The sequence below is a fragment of the Anabrus simplex genome, chromosome X (genome assembly GCF_040414725.1).
Source record: "Anabrus simplex isolate iqAnaSimp1 chromosome X, ASM4041472v1, whole genome shotgun sequence".
In the NCBI taxonomy this organism is placed as follows: domain Eukaryota; kingdom Metazoa; phylum Arthropoda; class Insecta; order Orthoptera; family Tettigoniidae; genus Anabrus; species Anabrus simplex.
The window spans coordinates 215131666-215151421 of record NC_090279.1 but is presented as its reverse complement, the minus strand read 5'-3'; the positions used below and the strand labels follow the sequence as shown (position 1 = coordinate 215151421).

Genomic DNA, 19756 nt, shown 5'->3' with positions numbered 1-19756 from the left:
GTTGAAATCCGTCCTTGTACCTTCCGCCTGAAAGTCTGTGCGCGGAAGGCCGATCTTAAGCTGTTAGCTGGAGGCCAGGACGGTGTGTTGAACTAGATCATTATTTTCAGACTGAGAGCGCTAATTGTAATGAGGGTACCGACCTTAGTCTTCATGGGGGCGTGTCATGGCCGCTAGAGGGATATACGAGGTGCCGACACCGCGAGAACCTGCTAGTTGGTGACAAGTGTATCGCCATGGTGACAGCTCGCTGCGTGAGCGCATTGCGTGTGGTAAGTAACACCTGTCTTTGCCTTTCTCATACTAACTTGGAACTTTCCATACCTCAAACAAAACAAGACATTTGCTGTTATGTATCGTGCGTACGTTGTTTTGAACGGGAATAATTCTGTTCCACAATTTCCTTGCCTCAAAGGCAAGAAGATCATCACGCGAGAGTATTTGTTTCTGTATCTAGTGTTATGACTGCATGCCATGTGTTGTCTACAGTGCTGCCAACACTTGATTACTTAAGTGCTAATGGCTACGGAGTAGTGGCACCGTGCCACGATTTAAAATAAATAAGTACCAGTGGCACTGCTGTATAAATACATATATGTGAAATGTTTACAAGAATAAAAAGGTATGTGACGTGAATATTTACCTTAAAGGGCAACTTCTTATTTATTGTGTTAGTAAGCGCAAGAACACACATCAATCAAGTCTGCTTTTCTACATAGAACAATGTGGCGGGCACTGTTGTGTGCTCACGTGACTGCCAACGGCACGGCACGTACAGGCCAGAGCTGTGCCGGTGTCAGCGGTAGTGCGTCAAGAGACATCGCTTCTGCAGTACCTACAAGTTCTGCCGGACCATGCCACTCTCTACCCGTTCTTCGCTACGGAATTCTTCATGCTATACAGACTTGTAGGTTACGTAGTGTACACATTGTGAGTAGTAAGATTGTATTAAATTGCATAGCTCTCAACGTTACCCTAGAAACGCGACGGGGAAGTCACCAAACGTCTTTTCGTAAGTGAAGACGGGGTTATTTTCACTGTAATGGTAAGCCCTCTTGTCTACCATCAGTCACGGTCAAGTTGGGGAATTTTCGTTATGACATCTTAGCGAGCACAGAAGAGAAACTGAAGGAATGGATGGAATATGTACCCAATCATTTCTTGGACCGCAGAAATGAGGATCATGGTGCTTGGGCAGACGATGGCGCGGGTATCACACGTGCAGAAGTATGCCATAAGAACAGCGAAGAATGGGAAGTCTCCAGGCCCTCATGAGGTGTATGCTGAGATACTGAAACTACTTGAGAAAGAAAAATCCCTTTCATTATTAGTTGACCTATTCGACAGTATCACCGCAGTGGAACCATTCCTCGAGACTGGCTCAAATCAACTTGCGTAATATTGCCTAAGTTAGCCAATGCAAAATTCTGCAATGAAAATAAGTTAGAACAATTAGTTTGATGAGCCACGGTCTGAAAGTATTCCTAAAAGTCTTGCATTCGAGAATTTACCATAAATGTGAGGAGAATACCGGAACCTCACAGTTTGGCTTCAGACATGGTTTTGGTACTAGAGAGGCAGATATTAGTCCAACGGTGTCGGTATGTCAATGTCGAAGTTTTTGCTTGTTTCATCGACTACGAAAAAGCCTTCGATACAGTCCGTCATGACGAACTTATGAACATTCTTCGATAATTAAGACTTGATGGGCGGGACATCCGTATTATTGGTGATTTCTACTGGAACCAGAGTGCTGGCATAAGAATTGATGGTCGTGTCTCGGAAGAAGTCTCAATTATGAAAGGAGTTCGCCAAGGCTGTACTCTTTCCCCCATGCTTTTCAACATCTATTCAGAAAAGGTTTTTTCAAGATGCTCTTTACGGAAAGACTCAAGGAGTTGTGGTTAATGGTTTCATCATAAATAACATCAGGTATGCCGATGAATCTGTGCTACTTGCAAGCAATCTCCAGGATCTATAGGAACTGTTTAATACTGTCACTGAAGCCAGCAACGCCATGGGCTTGAGGCTTAATGTATAGAAGACCAAGTGGATGGTTATAAGCAGGAAATAATAAGGCATTAGAGGTAATCTCACATCAGCAAAAGACCAGATCGCAAGAGTGGCAACATTTAAATACCTGGGATGTCACATGTCAGTGATGACTGGGACCTTGCTCATGAGATCCGATGCAGAACTGAGCAGTCCAGAACTTTTTTCAGAGACCTAGAACACTTTTGACAAGCCGTGACCTTTCCATTACACTACGGACACGACTACTCCAGTGCTACGTCTTCAGCATTCTGTTGTACGGCATTGAGGCATGGATACTGAGACCATGTGCAAGAAGTTGCAAGCATTTGAAATGTGGACGTACCGAAGGATGCTGAAGATACCTTCGACAGCTAAAATGACCAATATAGAAGTTTTGCACCGTAAGAACAAAGAACCAGAAATTCTCACTACCATCAAGAGAAGGAAGCTAGACTACTTTGGTCATATGATGCGGAACAGTAAATATCACCTACTGCAAGTAATACTCCAAGGGAAAATTAAAGGAAAACGTGGTCCGGGGAGAAGTAGGACATCGCGCTCGGCAACTTGAGCCAGTGGTTTGGGGTGACAGAGCTTTCTCTGTTCAGAACAGCTATGAACAAACAACATATCATGCTACTGATCGCCAACGTTCTGCGAGGGCATGGCACATGAAGAAGAAGAAGAAGATGTAGTATTTATCGATAGGATCACTAATAACATAAATATTTGAGAACTACATTTTAGGCCTTCCCCTAAACTACCGTTTCACTCAGTGTGAATAAAATGATTTATAGCCTAGATTTTAGTGGCTCATTCCCCGGCTTTACATACCAATTTTCATTAAATTCTCTTCAGCCGTTTTCTCGTGATGCGTGTACATAGAGCCAGCCAGCCAGCCAGCCAGCCAGCCAGCCAGCCAGCCAGCCAGCCAGCCAGACAGACAGACAGACAGACAGACAGACAGACAGACAGACAGACAGACAGACAGACAGACAGACAGACAGACAGACAGACAGACAGACAGACAGACAGACAGACAGACAGACAGACCTATTTCAAACGCTAACAACCAGATGACGGTTACTGCGTTGGTCAAAAGAAAACTAATTGATCCTCAAAAGAAGAAAATAGACCTCACGTTAGCAAAAAAGATCTTCATGGATTTACAGCCGTACAGTTTGGTTGAGGACACTGGATTTGTGGAGTACACTCAAGCTCTGAACCCTGACTATGAACTCCCGTCAACATATGTTTTAAATCATTCGCTGATAAACTCTCTGTACGAATCTTGTCAGCTTAAAGTACAAGAGTACCTTCATCTTGCACCTCCTGTCTGTCTAACTACTGACTGTTTGGCATCATTTAATACGGAAAGTTTCATGGCTGTCACCGGCCAGACACTATGACCATGTAAAGTATTGTTACCTAGCAACCGTGCAGGCTGTGATGTGAAATATTGTTACCTAGCAACCGTGCAGGCTGTGATGTGAAATACTGTTACCTAGCAACCGTGCAGGCTGTGATGTGAAATATTGTTACCTAGCAACCGTGCAGGCTGTGATGTGAAATACTGTTACCTAGCAACCGTGCAGGCTGTGATGTGAAATATTGTTACCTAGCGACCGTGCAGGCTGTGATGACAAGTATTGTTACCTAGCAACCGTGCAGGCTGTGATGTGAAATATTGTTACCTAGCAACCGTGGAGGCTGTTATGTAAAGTATTGTTACCTAGCAACCGTGCAGACTGTGATGTAAAGTATTGTTACCTAGCAACCGTGCAGACTGTGATGTAAAGTATTGTTACCTAGCAACCGTGCAGACTGTGATGTAAAGTATTGTTACCTAGCAACCGTGCAGACTGTGATGTAAAGTATTGTTACCTAGCAACCGTGCAGACTGTGATGTGAAATATTGTTACCTAGCAACCGTGCAGGCTGTGATGTAAAGTATTGTTACCTAGCAACCGTGCAGGCTATGATGTAAGGTATTGTTACCTAGCAACCGTGCAGACTGTGATGTAAAGTATTGTTACCTAGCAACCGTGCAGACTGTGATGTAAAGTATTGTTACCTAGCAACCGTGCAGACTGTGATGTGAAATATTGTTACCTAGCAACCGTGCAGACTGTGATGTAAAGTATTGTTACCTAGCAACCGTGCAGACTGTGATGTAAAGTATTGTTACCTAGCAACCGTGCAGACTGTGATGTGAAATATTGTTACCTAGCAACCGTGCAGGCTGTGATGTGAAATATTGTTACCTAGCAACCGTGCAGGCTGTGATGTGAAATATTGTTACCTAGCAACCGTGGAGGCTGTGATGTAAAGTATTGTTACCTAGCAACCGTGCAGACTGTGATGTAAAGTATTGTTACCTAGCAACCGTGCAGGCTGTGATGTAAAGTATTGTTACCTAGCAACCGTGCATGCTATGTCTTATGGCTAATATGGCTTGTTACAGTGTTTTTCACATTTAGAAAGACATACTGAGGACAATTTATCTGTTCGGCTTAAAGGCACACAAATGAATGGAACATCGACGAGAAAGTTGTAATTGTTGTGTCCGACAATGCTCCGAATATTGTTCGCGTAATCGAACGAAGTAAATTTACTAAGTTCGGCTGTTTTGTTCGTAGTGCAATTTGCGTTGAAGCAGAGTGAGTTACAAGTTGTTCTGAAGAAAGTGAGAAGCACGACAGCAAGGGCAGAACGACCTCCCACGATGTTCCAGCTGTGTGCAACTCGACATTTTACATGCTCGAACGCTTCCACAAAGTTTCAAGTGCTGTGAAAAGCACGGCTGCTGTAGTGGAAGAAGGCTCATTGTTCGGGACATGTGTGCAGTTTTGAATGGCGAAATAAGTGCAGACAAATATGTATCGGCGTCGAAGGTGGTTCTTTTAAGAAAGGGATTACTTTCTTCCTGCCAGAAAATGAAGTTTCATGGCTAGTGGTCGATTTAAACAAATACTGCTGAGACATTGAGAAGTGCCTGTACATTCTTCGATCCTAGGTTCAAGAAAGAAAGCGTGTTATACGACCTTCTTGATGCCGGAAAGATAAAAAAAGATGTCATCGCCGATGTAGCAGACCTACTTTGTACTTTTAATATCCCATCCGGGAGATGTTCGCGGAGAACTGGGAGTCCTGTTGCTACAGACACAGTTCCTGATGAAGATGAAATAGGCGTATTTTCACCATGGGCTACCTACAAATTTCAACACCCATGTCTCAAGCTATTGTAGAAGTAAACAGGTAAGCAAACTGCTGCTATCATTTCAATAACTTTAAAATATTCAGAGTGGCATTCTACTAACACAGAAACTCGGTTATTGAACACTCAGATTAGAGAAATAATGTTTATATTTGTCTTTTTATTACAGGTAGCTAGACAGGCAGATCCGAACGTATGTTTTCGAAAGCTGGTCAAATTTTGACTAACAGACGAAACAGACTGTCAGTAAATGAAGTGAAAAAAACCCCACTGTTCTTGAATGTGAATGGAAAACGTATCTGAGGGTTATTTTGTAGTAAGTTATGGATGGATGGCCAGACAATGTTACCTAGCAACAGTGCAGGTATGTCTTACGAGTATGACTGATTGTCATCTAAATTAGCAGCTCTTGACGAATGGCCATGATCGAGAGACATATTTCATCATTTGAGTTTCCCATTGGTAACTTTGACACCATTATTATTGTTATTTTTATTATTATGATTATTGACAACGTTGTGCGCAACTAAGTAGCGGGATTGAACTTATTTACGGAGATAAATTCGCTTTCTTGTCTTTTTTGTCTTTCTTGCCTTCATCATCGCACTGTGTTTTTTCTTCCGTCTATGCAGTGGCGGTTCTCATGTTCGGTTTTTCAGAAAAATGGTGTTGATAGTGCGTTGCTCACCGTATGGTCGATGTGCAGTGTAAAACATTCAGAAGGAAACAAAAGTACAGGGAATAGACAGTATGGGAAGTGGTTGCAAAGTGTTTGTTGCATTTTCTTTCTTCTAGTTTCCTATGCGATGTTATTGCACGCATTCTATTGAAATTTAGTCTTTTTTCGTACTGTACGGTTTTATGATAAACAATACGGTTTATTTCGAATTTCTGCGCGGTTTTTCAATTTTCGGCGGTTGGAAACGCTGGTGTGATATTTTCTCAGAACGGTGCTATAACTCAGATTTTCTTGTTTTTAATTAGTTAGTGATACGCCTCAAGTGATCCAGTTTCTAAAGTGTATAGTGCTTCAGGCTTAATTACAGTATTATAGTGTTTCAATTTACCGCGTTCCGAGACAGTGATTTCTTGCTGAACCTGGTCAATGTGATGTCCCTTTGTTTACTTCACGATTTATTTGCATGAGGGATTTTGTCAAACTGAGTTACAAGGGGCTGCTTGTTTAAGTATGGAGGAAAACCTTCCACGCATCAAGTTTTCTCATTCGAGTCCAGTTTAACATACAATTACACGAAGTTTTTCCAGGACTGACTTGCTTCTATCCTATTATTGTTATTATTATTATTATTATTATTATTATTATTATTGTTATTATTATTATTATTATTATTATTATTATTATTATTATTATTTTAGGACTCGAAAACTGAGGAAAAATCCTCTTTTTCTCTCGAATGTTGGAGGACGCAGCCCAACATTATATATGCTCATTGTGGGTCGTTGTAGACCAGAAAAAAAGGTGACTTTATTTGTCCTTTTTTTGCCTTTTGCGGCGCTTATTGGCTTATAGGTCCTTTTCAGAATTTTTTAGGTCCTAACGGCCTTTCTCCTTCTTTTGACTGCATTTGTACTGCCAATTCTCAATCCGAATCATCCTTAGTTCATACATCACCTCTTAAACATCTTTTCTCTACTAAATAATATATTTGAACCAGATCTGAAGAGAGAATTGAAATGAAATAGTGAAACTAATGCTTGAAAAACCACGGGGAGGTTGTGGGTTTCATAAATAGGAAATGTCCTCTCAGTTTTAATTACTGCGTTGATGGGGTGAAAGTTCCTTATGGGAATCATTGTAAGTATCTAGGTGTTAATATAAAGAAAGATCTTCGTTGGGGTAATCACATAAATGGGATTGTAAATAAAGGGTACAGATCTCTGCACATGGTTATGAGGGTCTTTAGGGGTTGTAGTAAGGATGTAAAGGAGAGGGCATGTAAGTCTCTGGTAAGACCCCAACTAGAGTATGGTTCCAGTGTATGGGACCCTCACCAGGATTACCTGATTCAAGAACTGGAAAAAATCCAAAGAAAAGCAGCTCGATTTGTTCTGGGTGATTTCCGACAAAAGAGTAGCGTTACAAAAATGCTGCTAAGTTTGAGCTGGGAAGACTTGGTAGAAAGGAGACGAGCTGCTCGACTAAGCGGTATGTTCCGAGCTATCAGTGAAGAGATGGCATGGAATGACATTAGTAGACGAATAAGTTTGAGTGATGGCTTTAAAAGTAGGAAAGATCACAATATGAAGATAAAGCTGGAATTCAAAAGGACAAATTGGGGCAAATATTCGCTTATAGGAAGGGAAGTTAGGGATTGGAATAACTTACCAAGGGAGATGTTCAATAAGTTTCCAATTTCTTTGCAATCATTTAAGAAAAATGCTAGGAAAACAACAGATAGGGAATCTGCCACCAGGGCGACTGCCAAAAATGCAGATTAGTATTGATTAATTGTTTGATCATGTGCAACCGGGCGAGTTGGCCGTGCGCGTAGAGGCACGCGGCTGTGAGCTTGCATCCGGGAGATAGTAGGTTCGAATCCCACTATCGGCAGCCCTGAAAATGGTTTTCCGTGGTTTCCCATTTTCACACCAGGCAAATTCTGGGGCTGTACCTTAATTAAGGCCACGGCCGCTTCCTTCCAACTCCTAGCCCTTTCCTATCCCATCGTCGCCATAAGACCTATCTGTGTCGGTGCGACGTAAAGCCCCTAGAAAAAAAATGATCATGTGCAAGATAAGTGGAATATTGACAGGAGAAAATTTTGAAGTGAGTGTTTTTGAAGAGGAAGATGTCATTTGCTTCAAGTATAAACGCTTAAAATCTGTTTATGCGTACTTTGTGGATGTTTCGCAACGTGCTGTCTGAAAAACGACGATCCTATACACCCCTGGAGATGACTATTGTGATGTACTGCAAAGCCAACTGAGGTAAGGTTTCTGAATTCCGATTTCAGTAACCCTAGTGTGGTTAAGATAAATATGATTCCAGTTATACTAATTTCAATTTCTTTCCCCAGGATATCCATTGCGGGTTCGCTGAATTCATTGGAAGTGGGAAAAATATTTCATTCTAAAGTCTGCAACCACTTTTTTTTTAACGAACAAGGAATTCCTTTCTTTAAACGGAAGAGAACACAATAAAATATGAAGAACTGAATTGAAATTGGCACGTGGTCCTTAGCAGGCCTCATCGGAAATAAAATAATAATAATACCGAGCTCGATAGCTGCAGTCGCTTAAGTGCGGCCAGTATCCAGTATTCGAGAGATAGTGTGTTCGAACCCCACTGTCGGCAGCCCTGAAGATGGTTTTCCATGTTTCCCATTTTCACACCAGGCAAATGCTGGGGCTGTACCTTAATTAAGGCCACGGCCACTTCGTTCCCAAGCCTAGCCCTTTCCTGTCCCATCGTCGCCATAAGACCTATCTGTGTCGGTGCGACGTAAAGCAACTTGTAAAAATTATGTTATGGCTTTACGTCCCACTAACTACTTTTTACGGTTTTTCGGAGTCGCCGTGGTGCCGAAATTTAGTCCCGCAGGGGTTCTTCTACGTGTCGGTGAATGTACCAACACGCAGCTGACGTATATGAGAACCTTCAAAAACCGCCGGACTGAGGCAGGATCGAACCTGCCAAGTTGGGGTTAGAAACCAGCGCCTCAACCGTCTGTGCCACTCAGCCCAACTATTATTATTATACTCATCAAACCAAACAAAAAGCATATTTGAGCTTGAAGTTGGTGTAAATGTGTAAGTATTGAGAACTTATATTTTAGGGTGTATATGACAAAATGCGTTCGGAACTAAGCTAGACGAGTATCGGTAAGAACTCGCTCACCCCAGTCAAGTTGATTGTAGATGAATTGACATCGCGGCTCGTAAATTGCCAAGGTCAGGGTCGGGGGAGGCTTCAGAGACGTCTACCGTCGGGGCGCAGAACTAGGGCGGCGGCAATCGATAGGGTCAGGTGTGGAAGTCGTGCAGTGAGGGAGGGTTTGTCGTTCACGGCTGGCAAAATGAAGGTGAGTTCTCGTGTTGTGTAACAGACGTGAGCTGTTCTCTTGATCATGTTATTCAATTAAGGAAGAAAAATAAGGTGTATTGGTGGCCATAAAGTCTGCAACTGTATTGTGTGTGTTTACAAAGCAAGAAAAACAATGTCAAGCAGTCGAATAAGGGAGGAATGAAAGAGGAAGGTGTTAATAATAATAATTATTATTATTATTATTATTTTTTGGTTCGATTTCGCCTTCTAGTGAGGACGATGATCGTCTTAACTCTTAGCTATGTTTTTTCTTAGCCCAGCACGCTTTCATTTTCCGGCTGTGCGCCTGCTTGCTGCCATCCGTCCACTTAGGTCCCTGTACTCTTTTTGCTTGTGAGGGACAGTGGGAAGACTCCCTGTAGGATGACCTGTTGGTACTGAAATCGGTTCCCTTTGATATGTAATGGGATCTGAAGTTCCTCTAGGTCTGACTTTACTGAGGTGATGGAAGCCTTTATCCTACTTGTCACTGTGATGGTGATCCTGCAGGCTCACAGGCGGGTCATGTGCCCGTAGAAGGTCAGTCGCCTTTTCCTCATACACGTGACCATGTCTTCCTGATGTTCGTACAGATCGTTGTTGTGCCATCCTCCTTTCTCATGGGTCTTAGTATCCTCCTCAAAGATTTTCCTTTGTGTAAGTTCTAGTTCCCTGAGTGGCCCCTTTCCTTTCATGAAGAGGCACTCAGAGGATTGGAGTGCACAGGGTCTAACTACTGCTTCAGCTTCAGGTTCTTGGAGGTGTAGGAATGATAGGCCCTCTCTGACTTGGTACACCTGGCGTCTATGGTCAAAATAATAATTAGAGCCCAGATTTTTATTCATTGATAGCTTAGAATGCTAACTTACTGAAGCGAGTAGCAAATATAGTCTACCTTCACAACGACTAGGTTACGGTCTTTGCATAAACATTAGGGGAACGGCCCCATCAGAACCCCTGTAATTTATGTTACTCTTGCTACGTTATGGAAGAGCGGGTGGCCGCACTTCCTACTAAACAAATTAGTTTCCATTCTAAACGGGCTTTAATACTACTACTACTAATAATAAAATTATCTTTTATGTATGAATAAAGACTGTACCAGTACAGAAGAGAGAGAGAGAGAATAAGAAATATCAAAGAAGGCAATAGAAGATAATTATATAATAATAATAATAATAATAATAATAATAATAATAATAATAATAATAATAATAATAATAACAAGTAGGAAACGAAATTTAAATAAGTATAATAAGGTAACAATCGTAATAAACAACAATATTAAGTATGAACGGCAACAATAATGGGCAAAGGTCGGTTAACAGAGTTAGGAAAAGGAAAGGTCACGGTTTTGCAAGGACATTAGAAAATTAGAAACCTGGAAAGGACTTCAGAGGAATCTCATAATTTTGTGTTTGAAGGATGCGAAAGGTGTGGATATGTCAACATCGGGTAGTGAGTTACCAAGGGTTGGGAGACGCTGGAAGGGTCGCGTGCTGAGTGTTGGACAGGGAGGGGAGGTATATTTAGTTCGTAAATGACACAGGTAAGTACATTTCTGCTTAATTACCTTCGTACTGGAACAAAATGTAATAAGGAACAAAGCACTGCAGGGGCATACTTTGCACAATGAAATAACATTTTCATTTCCAGATGGTAAATTTGAAGTAGAGTTATATACCACCAAGTTACCCCACTCTAGCCTGTGCAGTTCTAGTTCATTATTCTTTCTTTCTTTCTTTCTTTCTTTCTTTCTTTCTTTCTTTCTTTTTTCCTTCGATTTTGCCCTATTTTGGACCACGGTTGGTCCTTTTTCCTTCTCCCAGAACTTCTTCATCATTTTTCTCTGGTTCCCCTTCCTCTCGCCTGACCACATGTTCTTGGACTTTTCATTTTTCTTCCTGGAGCCCCTTGAATTTATCAATTTTAGCTCGAAATATATTTGTATTAAATATTTATTTTGGATTGATGCCAAGTTTCAGCATGACTTTTCTTGTTTCTTCTACGCATTTAGTAGTTACTTTTAATTTGATGATGTAGTTAAAGACTCTCCTTCATTCCTCTGCGGTGCCTACTCTCCTCTTACGTATGATGTGTGTGAACTCTGTCTGTATACATCTTCATTCTTTCTATTCGTCCATCTTTTCTTTTTTACGGGTCCTAAGATCTTCCTCAAGATTTTTCTTTCTTTCTTCTCCAGCACATACATTTCCCCTTTCTTATTTAGTATCAGACATTCTAAACTGTTCAGTTTCTCTGGTTTTATAACCATGCTCTGTAGGACACCGTTCTTTTGTTGTATTTCTGTACTAATCTGTAGGCTAACGCTATCTTTGTGGCCCTTCCCTTATTTCCTTCTTTATCAAGCCCATTCGGCTGGATCCATTCATTAAAATATTTAAATTTATTTATGACCTCTTAACTTTCCGGTACTTTGTTTCCAGATGCTTTTCTTTATTATGTTTGTATTTTATGTTCTTCGTATTTTCATATGAGATCCTGAGTCCTTGATTTCTCTACCATTTTTCGAGCATTATCTGGGCTTCTTCTTTATTATTATTATTTATTTTGTAATCGTCCAAGTACAAACAATATATGTCAGTGCGCTGGATTTTTATTTCTGTTATAACATATTTTAGAGTAACGATGGAAGAGAAACACTGATCCAACAATACTGTTTGAGAGTAACAACTCACAGGCCAAAGCAGGTGATTCTGAGACACTACCAAGCCTGTTTCAAGTACTTTGAAGAAACGTATCACAAGCCCACCAGTTGCTCTTCGGTGCGCATTATCAGTTCGTTTTGGTCTCTTCTTTTGTATTTGTTCACATGTTTTACGTAATTCTGAGACAACATTATGTTAATTCATTGCCAGCGGCAAATCCCCATTTATACGGTTCACTGGTAGTAGTGCCCAGCCCGCCTCGTGGCCCCGATCGTTAAGGCGCTGAAGTCTAAACGGTCTGTCACCGAGGTTAGCCGGTTCGAGTCCCGTTGATCGAAAACGTTTTCACCATCAGAATGTTGGCCGCGAGGATAGGGGAGGTGGTGGTATACAATTTCTAATCACCAATTGCCTGCCAAAACCGTGGACTAAATTCCAAACCCCATCGCAGTGTTCATATGGAGTGAGGGCAGATGACACTGTGGATGGTGATTTGTCCGTCGGATGAAGTAGGCTACGTGCTGGCACGGCTAATATCACCTCATACCCGACCCCGTAGAGAAAGGGGACTAATGAACTAACACTAGGCGGCGTTGTTGGGGCAGGCACATAGCATGTGCAATGTTATCTCACTTCTCAGCTTCTTTTCGCCAATATTTAGGCAAGCTGCTTTACACGGGACACATCCCATCTATCGGAGATGAGTGGCAGCAGAAGAGACAAATCACATCACCGCAATGGTCAATGTAATTTTACTGTTGATCATTGTTATGAGCTTTCCATGTTGTAGGCCTTCACATTTAGTTTTCTTCCGACTCGGGTTATTAGAGCATCTAATATAAAGACACTCCTTCCTTCTTTCACGGCCCCTTTTGTCTTATTCATCAACTGATTGTTCATTTACAATTAGAAATTTTTTAATAATCATTTTCACAATTTTCCTTGTCGAAATGGACCGATGACCGATATTCCCATGTTTTCTTTTACAAGTTGTGTTACGTCGCACCGACACAGAGCGACGATGGGACACGAAACCCTAGGAGTGGGAAGGAAGCAGCCGAGACCTTAATTTGCCTGCTGCGAAAATGGGGTTCGAACCCACTGTCTCCCGCACTTACGCGACTGCAGCTTTCGAGCTCGGTATATTCCCATGTTGGCAATACTCAGTGTTGATATGGACTAAGCAATTAAAGTCTAAACTCATGAATTCTATTGTCATAGTCGGTACGGTAAAACTGTACTGCCGGGCTGAGTGGCTCAGACGGTTGAGGCCCTGACCACAACTTGGCAGGTTCCATCCTGGCTCAATCCGGTGGTATTTGAAGGTGCTCAAATACGCCAGATTCGTGTCAGTACATTTACTGACACGTGAAAGAACTGCGGGACTAAATTTCGGCAGCTCGGCGTCTCCGAAAACCGTAAAAGCAGTTAGTGGAACTTAAAGCAAGTAGCATTATTATAATAAACCTGTATAGGACATAAATGATCAGAAATGTAATTCTACATAACGTAGTTATGTATTGTTTATCGTTAGGACCACTAATAATATAAATATTTGAGAATTAAATTTTAGGCCTTCCCCTAAACTACCATTTCACTCGGCGTGATTAAAATTATTTATAGCCTAGATTGTAGTGCGTCATTCTCCGACTTTACATAGCGATTTTCATTACATTCTCTTCTCCCATTTTGTCGTGATCCGCGTACCTACATACATACATATAGACAGACATGAAAGAAAATCAAAAAGTGAATTTCCTTGTTACTGTGGAAAAGGCCAGTACAGAAATAGCATTTTTTTAAATTCTGAGAAGTGTACAGACAAAACTCTTATTTTATATAATACTTTTTGCTAGTGGCTTTACGTCGCACCGACACAGATAGGTCTTATGGTGATGATGGGATAGGAAAGGGCTAGGAGTTGGAAGGAAGCGGCCGTGACCTTAATTAAGGAACAGCCCGAGCATTTGCCTGGTGTGAAAATGGGAAACCGCGGAAAACCATCTGCAGGGCTGCCGACAGTAGAATTCGTATCCACTATCTCCCGGATGCTAGCTCACAGCCGCGCGCCCTTAACCGCACGGCCAACTCGCGCGGTATTTTATATACTATAGAGATGTAAATAAAAATAAAGTTTTCCTGATCGGAGATAGCTGTATAACAGAGGAATTTCAAAATTTTTAAAATACGCAAGCTCATTTATCTTAAGGTACATAGTTTGAAAATTGGAATGGCATTAAGTAGGCCTATATTACTACCTTGTTCTAGGCAGCTATCCCTTGTGGATTTTCTCTCCTTTACGAACACATTAATAATCATTCTAATGCACGATAATGGTTTAGTGTGGCCTTTACCATGACAATAACATTTATAACAATGAACACGGCAGAAAACATGCATTTTGACTAAGTACGTCTTTCGAATAAAACGTACTGGAAGGTACATAAAAATATGAACAGTTTATTACGACTCTTTGTATGTTACGTATAGAAATACCAAATGCAGCCTCTACATTCTACACGGCCGTGGAGCGAATTCCTTGACTTGGATGTCTCGCTCAGTGTCGCGACCTCAGAGAGAACGTTCTTGGCACGATAACATATTTCCTGTTTTCTCGCTCGTTCCAGGCGTGGCTGCTCGGGCTGCTGCTGTCCTCAGTTCATCCCCAGTCTCTCACCATGTCCGCTGTGCTCATCACGGACCCGACAATGACTCGCATGGTGGCGCTCACGGAACGTGGTGGCAAGTGCACGTACTCGCTTGACAGGTGAGTTTACATTTCTCGCAACAGGTGGCCTTACTGATACCACAGCCGACTAGCTAGCTGATACTGAACTTCTTCACTGGCTTTCTATTCCTTGAGATTCTTCGCCCAACATTGGTTTTGTTCATGCTGCGATGGCTTTTTATTTTATTAGTCCTACGGACCTTCTCATGTGATTGTTTGCGATGGAATCAATCAATCAATACCATCTGCAATATCAAACCTTAATGAAACTTGTCTTTAGAAACGGCCATAAAACTCTTTCTTCTAAAAATCAGCCCTATAGCAACATATGGCTTGGAAAACATTTGGGAACATTTGAGTATGAAACAGTTAGATAAAATCGAGAAGTTGAAGACAATCTACTTGAAACGGGCTCTGTGCCTCTCCAAATATTCTCCTTCCCGGCTCGTGTATGAGCTATCCAGACAGGGATTTTATGTGGAAGAGCTAAGGCTACAGTTGTTATTTCCAGCAACAACACCCTATATACATCTGCTTCGAGACCTACGACCGAAGAAGGCTGACATCTGGGAAGATTTCTACTCTACCGATGCCATGCTAAATCGCGAGTGGGTTCAAGGTGGATATGAACAGCGACACCTGCTGACAAGGTTCTCCGTTCATGGGTTCCATTATAAACTGTGTAATATAAAGCGTTATCATGAACCAGGTTCGAACTGTGTATGTTTAAGATGTGGTGCACATTGTACTAGGTACCATGTTTTAAGTTGTAAACAGCGATCAGAATCACTGGTTAAATTTTGCAACGAATATTAATGTTTTATATCGTAATTCTTTGCACATTGTGCGCGTTAAATAATTTATTATAATGAAGCTATCGATAGCCTACTGGTTAAATCTGTGAAAATAACTTCTCTTTCTGCTCTGTTGATTCGATTAAGAAACCTGAGTTTTGACATTTGGTTTTAAATCTAGCACGGTGTATTACAGGACGTCTTTTGTGCTGTGAGCCAGGATGTCACTCATATCAAATACAGTAGAGACAATACGCGACACTCAGCGAGATATCGAGGGACAGCTATTAGATCTCTCTCTAGCGGATTGACCTGAGAACTACTGATTCTGTCATAAGAGCACGTGTATTTGTGTGTGAAGTTTTTGGTGTTATTTATGCGTTTTTAGTGAGTTGACATAATTAAATAGTAGCGTGTGTCATTTCTTGATATCTCCTCTCAACATGAGGGGAAAGGTGTGTGCTGTGTTTGGCTGCAGTAACTATGAAGTAGAGAAGAATGCGCGGTCTTACTTCAGTTTCTCTCGTGACAAGAAAATGTTAGTAATATTGTGTTTGCATATATATTCTTCCAGCGACAAACGGATTTTTATAGTACTTCATAATCTTCTGACCTTCTCGATCCATATTTTAACTGGCTTAAAATATAATACGCATATTTTGTTGTATAGTGCAGCAGTTAACCTTCAATACCGATGTGTTGTTGTAGTTGTGATATGTGGGTTTGATTTAATTCAGGAAAATACATATACATATGTGTGTGGCTGGTTGTGTTCCAAGTTACTCCATTTGGAATGTCGTAATGCGTTGTAAAGCACTAAAGAAAATATGGGTGATTTAAGAAATGTACACATTTTGTTGAAACAATATGATGATGCAAATTTTGCTTTACCCTAATGTAATGGCAAGTATTGCTTATAGGGAAAGTTTGAATGTTTTTGAGGCTAAATTATAGAGTCTCTTTCTGTTAGTAGGCTTCAAGTTAAAAGGAGAATTGTCCTGCTCTTAAATGTAAATTCATGGAATCATGTATGTGAGGAATGTGCCGATATTTTTGTTGACAACTATTTTAATATGATGATACAATGCTTTTAAATGAGAAAAAGGAAAATCTAGCCGTGAACGTTCAGGCAGGAATTCTAAAGCTAAAAAAGTAATGCATAAATGAAAGATCAAGCTCTTTCACAGCAGTCCACTTCACATCTTGATTATATGTCTAATTTCAGTCTTTAAATAATAACCTGTTAAATAATTCTTCATTCATTTATGCAGAATTGCTTTAGCAACTTTGAAGTTAATATCTTAGTAACACTTTCTTTCTGTACGTAAAAAAAATTATCCATTACCGTATATACATTTCGATTGATATTTGAATTTAGCGCGAATTTTCAGGTCAAGCCACTAGGAGCGCCACTTGCAACTTGTCTCCCATTTTAACAAGGCTAAATCCGGAAGTGTCGCGTATTGTCTCTACTGTATTTGGTCATATTAAGGCAGTTGCATTCACGAATTAAGTGTATTCATACAGAAGGTCGTTCGGGATCTCTGGGGGCGATGTTTGAAGAGTAATTAGCTTATGAAAAGTCATGTCTCCAGCAACGATCACGCTCAAACTATAGCCCGACAACGTACTTCGCATTGCAGCAGACGTTTCTGCAGGGCTGTCATGTCTATCATCCCAATCCTCCACAGACTTTCCAAAGGCCATCGATAGTTCGTGGACGTCCATTTCCTAAGGCCTTTTTAGGGGTCCAAATGCACAAAGGTCCATGCATGATTCATCGGGTGCCTTCACCGGAATGTCAGTAAAATAATTACATGTATTCCAGTTTCCATCTTCATTCTCTCTAAGAACAGACGAGTGGAAAGAGAGGTGTGGCTGGATGCTTTATCTTGATGTACCCATACCTTATTTTTCGCCCTCTCACACAGTGCTGGGATATCTGTGTTGTAAATGGGCGCTAAAAGCAGTTTCTGATACTATGTTCACTGTCACACCGACACAGACAGGTCTTATGGTGACGATGGGACAGGAAAGGCCTAGGGGTGGTGAGGAATTGGTCGTGGCCTTAACTGAGGTACAGCCCCAGCATTTGCCTGGTATGAAAATGGGAAGCCACGGAAAACCATCTTCAGGGCTGCCGACAGTGGGGTTCAAACCCGCTATCTCCGGAATGCAAGCTCATAGCTGCGCACCCGTAACCGCACGGCCAACTCACTGGTCTTAAAATAATAATCACAACGACAAAGAACACCGCCACCACAACTTTCCCCCTACTTCTCTTATCTTCCATGGTCGAGTAGGTAACATAACCTCCTCCATTCGCATTACATGATCCTATCATCGAACTCGATAAGTTCATTCCTAACTTAACATTTATCTACTCATTTCGTGTATTCTCCTGCCATTGTTCCCACCTATTATTATTCTCGCTACCTTCATGTCTGTTACTTCTGACTTATGAATAAGATATTCTGAGTCCACCCAGCCTTCACTTCCGTCAATCAATCAATCAATCAATCAATCAATCAATCAATCAATCAATCAATCAATCAATCAATCAATCAATCAATCAATCAATCAATCAATCAATCAATCAATCAATCAATCAATCAATCAATCAATCAATCAATCAATCAATCAATCAATCAATCAATCAATCAATCAATCAATCAATCAATCAATCAATCAATCAATCAATCAATCAATCAATCAATCAATCAATCAATCAATAGATAAATAAATAAATAAATAAATAAATAAATAAATAAATAAATAAATAAATAAATAAATAAGCATACATCTGAACTGAAGTTTTTTCCCACTCTTGCGTATTACGAAGTGTGGGGCTATCGTCTGATGTGAAAACATACATTCACAAGTTTACTTTTATAGAGGGAATCTCGTGTTCTTGTTACAGATCGTACATAAGACGGCGTGTGCTGGACGCCCCACGCTACATGGTACGAGAGGAGACGGAAGATGGAATGGACGCACTCATGGAGGCCTGTCAACAACGGGACGATAGTTCTGGGTTCGTCTATCCAGGTGAGTAATTGTACCGTACCTTACGTGTGACGGACGTGTTGTCGTATTCCTAGTGAGCACAATTGTTAATTTTCTCATGTCACAGATCCAAAGACTTACGTAAATCTTTATGAACATCTACTTTTACGACTAGAGTATGAAGAACATAGATTAACTTCATACAAATGATATCTTCAAACACTAATGTGAGAAAGGGCAATTTGTGTGCCTTAGTAACATAGCACTCTGAGGTTTATATGATATCAGAGCAACCTCTAAGAGAGGTACGTGTGTTGAATTTCATTGCATTCATGCGCGAAAAGGCAGATTCACAAACCTACATTTCAGGTTTCAGTCAGTATAATTCCAAAACTGAACTGTTCCTACGACCGAAAGCAACCATCCAGTGCAGATTATGATTTCCAGCTGCAGAGAGCCTCCATTGATCTCAGAGAGAAAAGCTGTTTACATTTTGACATAAATATGTTTTAGGGATGGGGTCATCCGAACATTCGTGTAACGTGATGCGACAAAATGTGTGACGGTAGTGTAACCATAGTAACCGTGCAGGCTGTGATGTAAGATACGGATGGATGGGCAGACAATGTCACCTAGCAACCGTGCAGGCTGTGATGTAAGATATGGATGGATGGCCAGACAATGTTACCTAGCAACCGTGCAGGCTGTGATGTAAGATATGGATGGATGGCCAGACAATGTTACCTAGCAACCGTGCAGGCTGTGATGTAAGATATGGACGGATGGCCAGACAATGTTACCTAGAAACCGTGCAGGCTGTGATGTAAGATATGGACGGATGGCCAGACAATGTTACCTAGCAACTGTGCAGGCTGAGAAGTAAGATATGGATGGATGGCCAGACAATGTTACCTAGCAACCGTGCAGGCTGTGATGTAAGATATGGATGGATGGCCAGACAATGTTACCTAGCAACCGTGCAGGCTGAGAAGTAAGATATGGACGGATGGCCAGACAATGTTACCTAGCAACCGTGCAGGCTGTGATGTAAGATATGTACGGATGGCCAGACAATGTTACCTAGCAACTGTGCAGGCTGTGTCTTACAGCTGGTTGCCATCTGAAATTAAGAGCCGTTGATGCATGTCCATTACCGAGAGACATATTTATGCTCATTTGATTTTCACAAAAGGAAAAGTGGTTTCTTTTTCAGACACATTTCATCCCTCGAATTTGTATGTACTTTTTTTAAACAATTCCCTT

The 19756-nt window shown here is 41.1% G+C and overlaps 1 protein-coding gene across 1 annotated transcript in view; it reads left to right on the top strand.

The window, feature by feature from the left end:
* The first annotated feature begins 9247 nt into the window (after positions 1-9247).
* LOC136886791 (phospholipase A2 imperatoxin-1) overlaps positions 9248-19756 on the top strand; it is an 84020-nt gene continuing 73511 nt past the window's right edge. Inside the window, exons 1-3 of the mRNA XM_068230514.1 lie at positions 9248-9294; positions 14593-14732; positions 18408-18535. Coding sequence (XP_068086615.1) covers positions 9289-9294; positions 14593-14732; positions 18408-18535 — 274 coding nt within the window. The 5' untranslated portion in view covers positions 9248-9288. The remainder of the gene's footprint in view (positions 9295-14592; positions 14733-18407; positions 18536-19756) is intronic.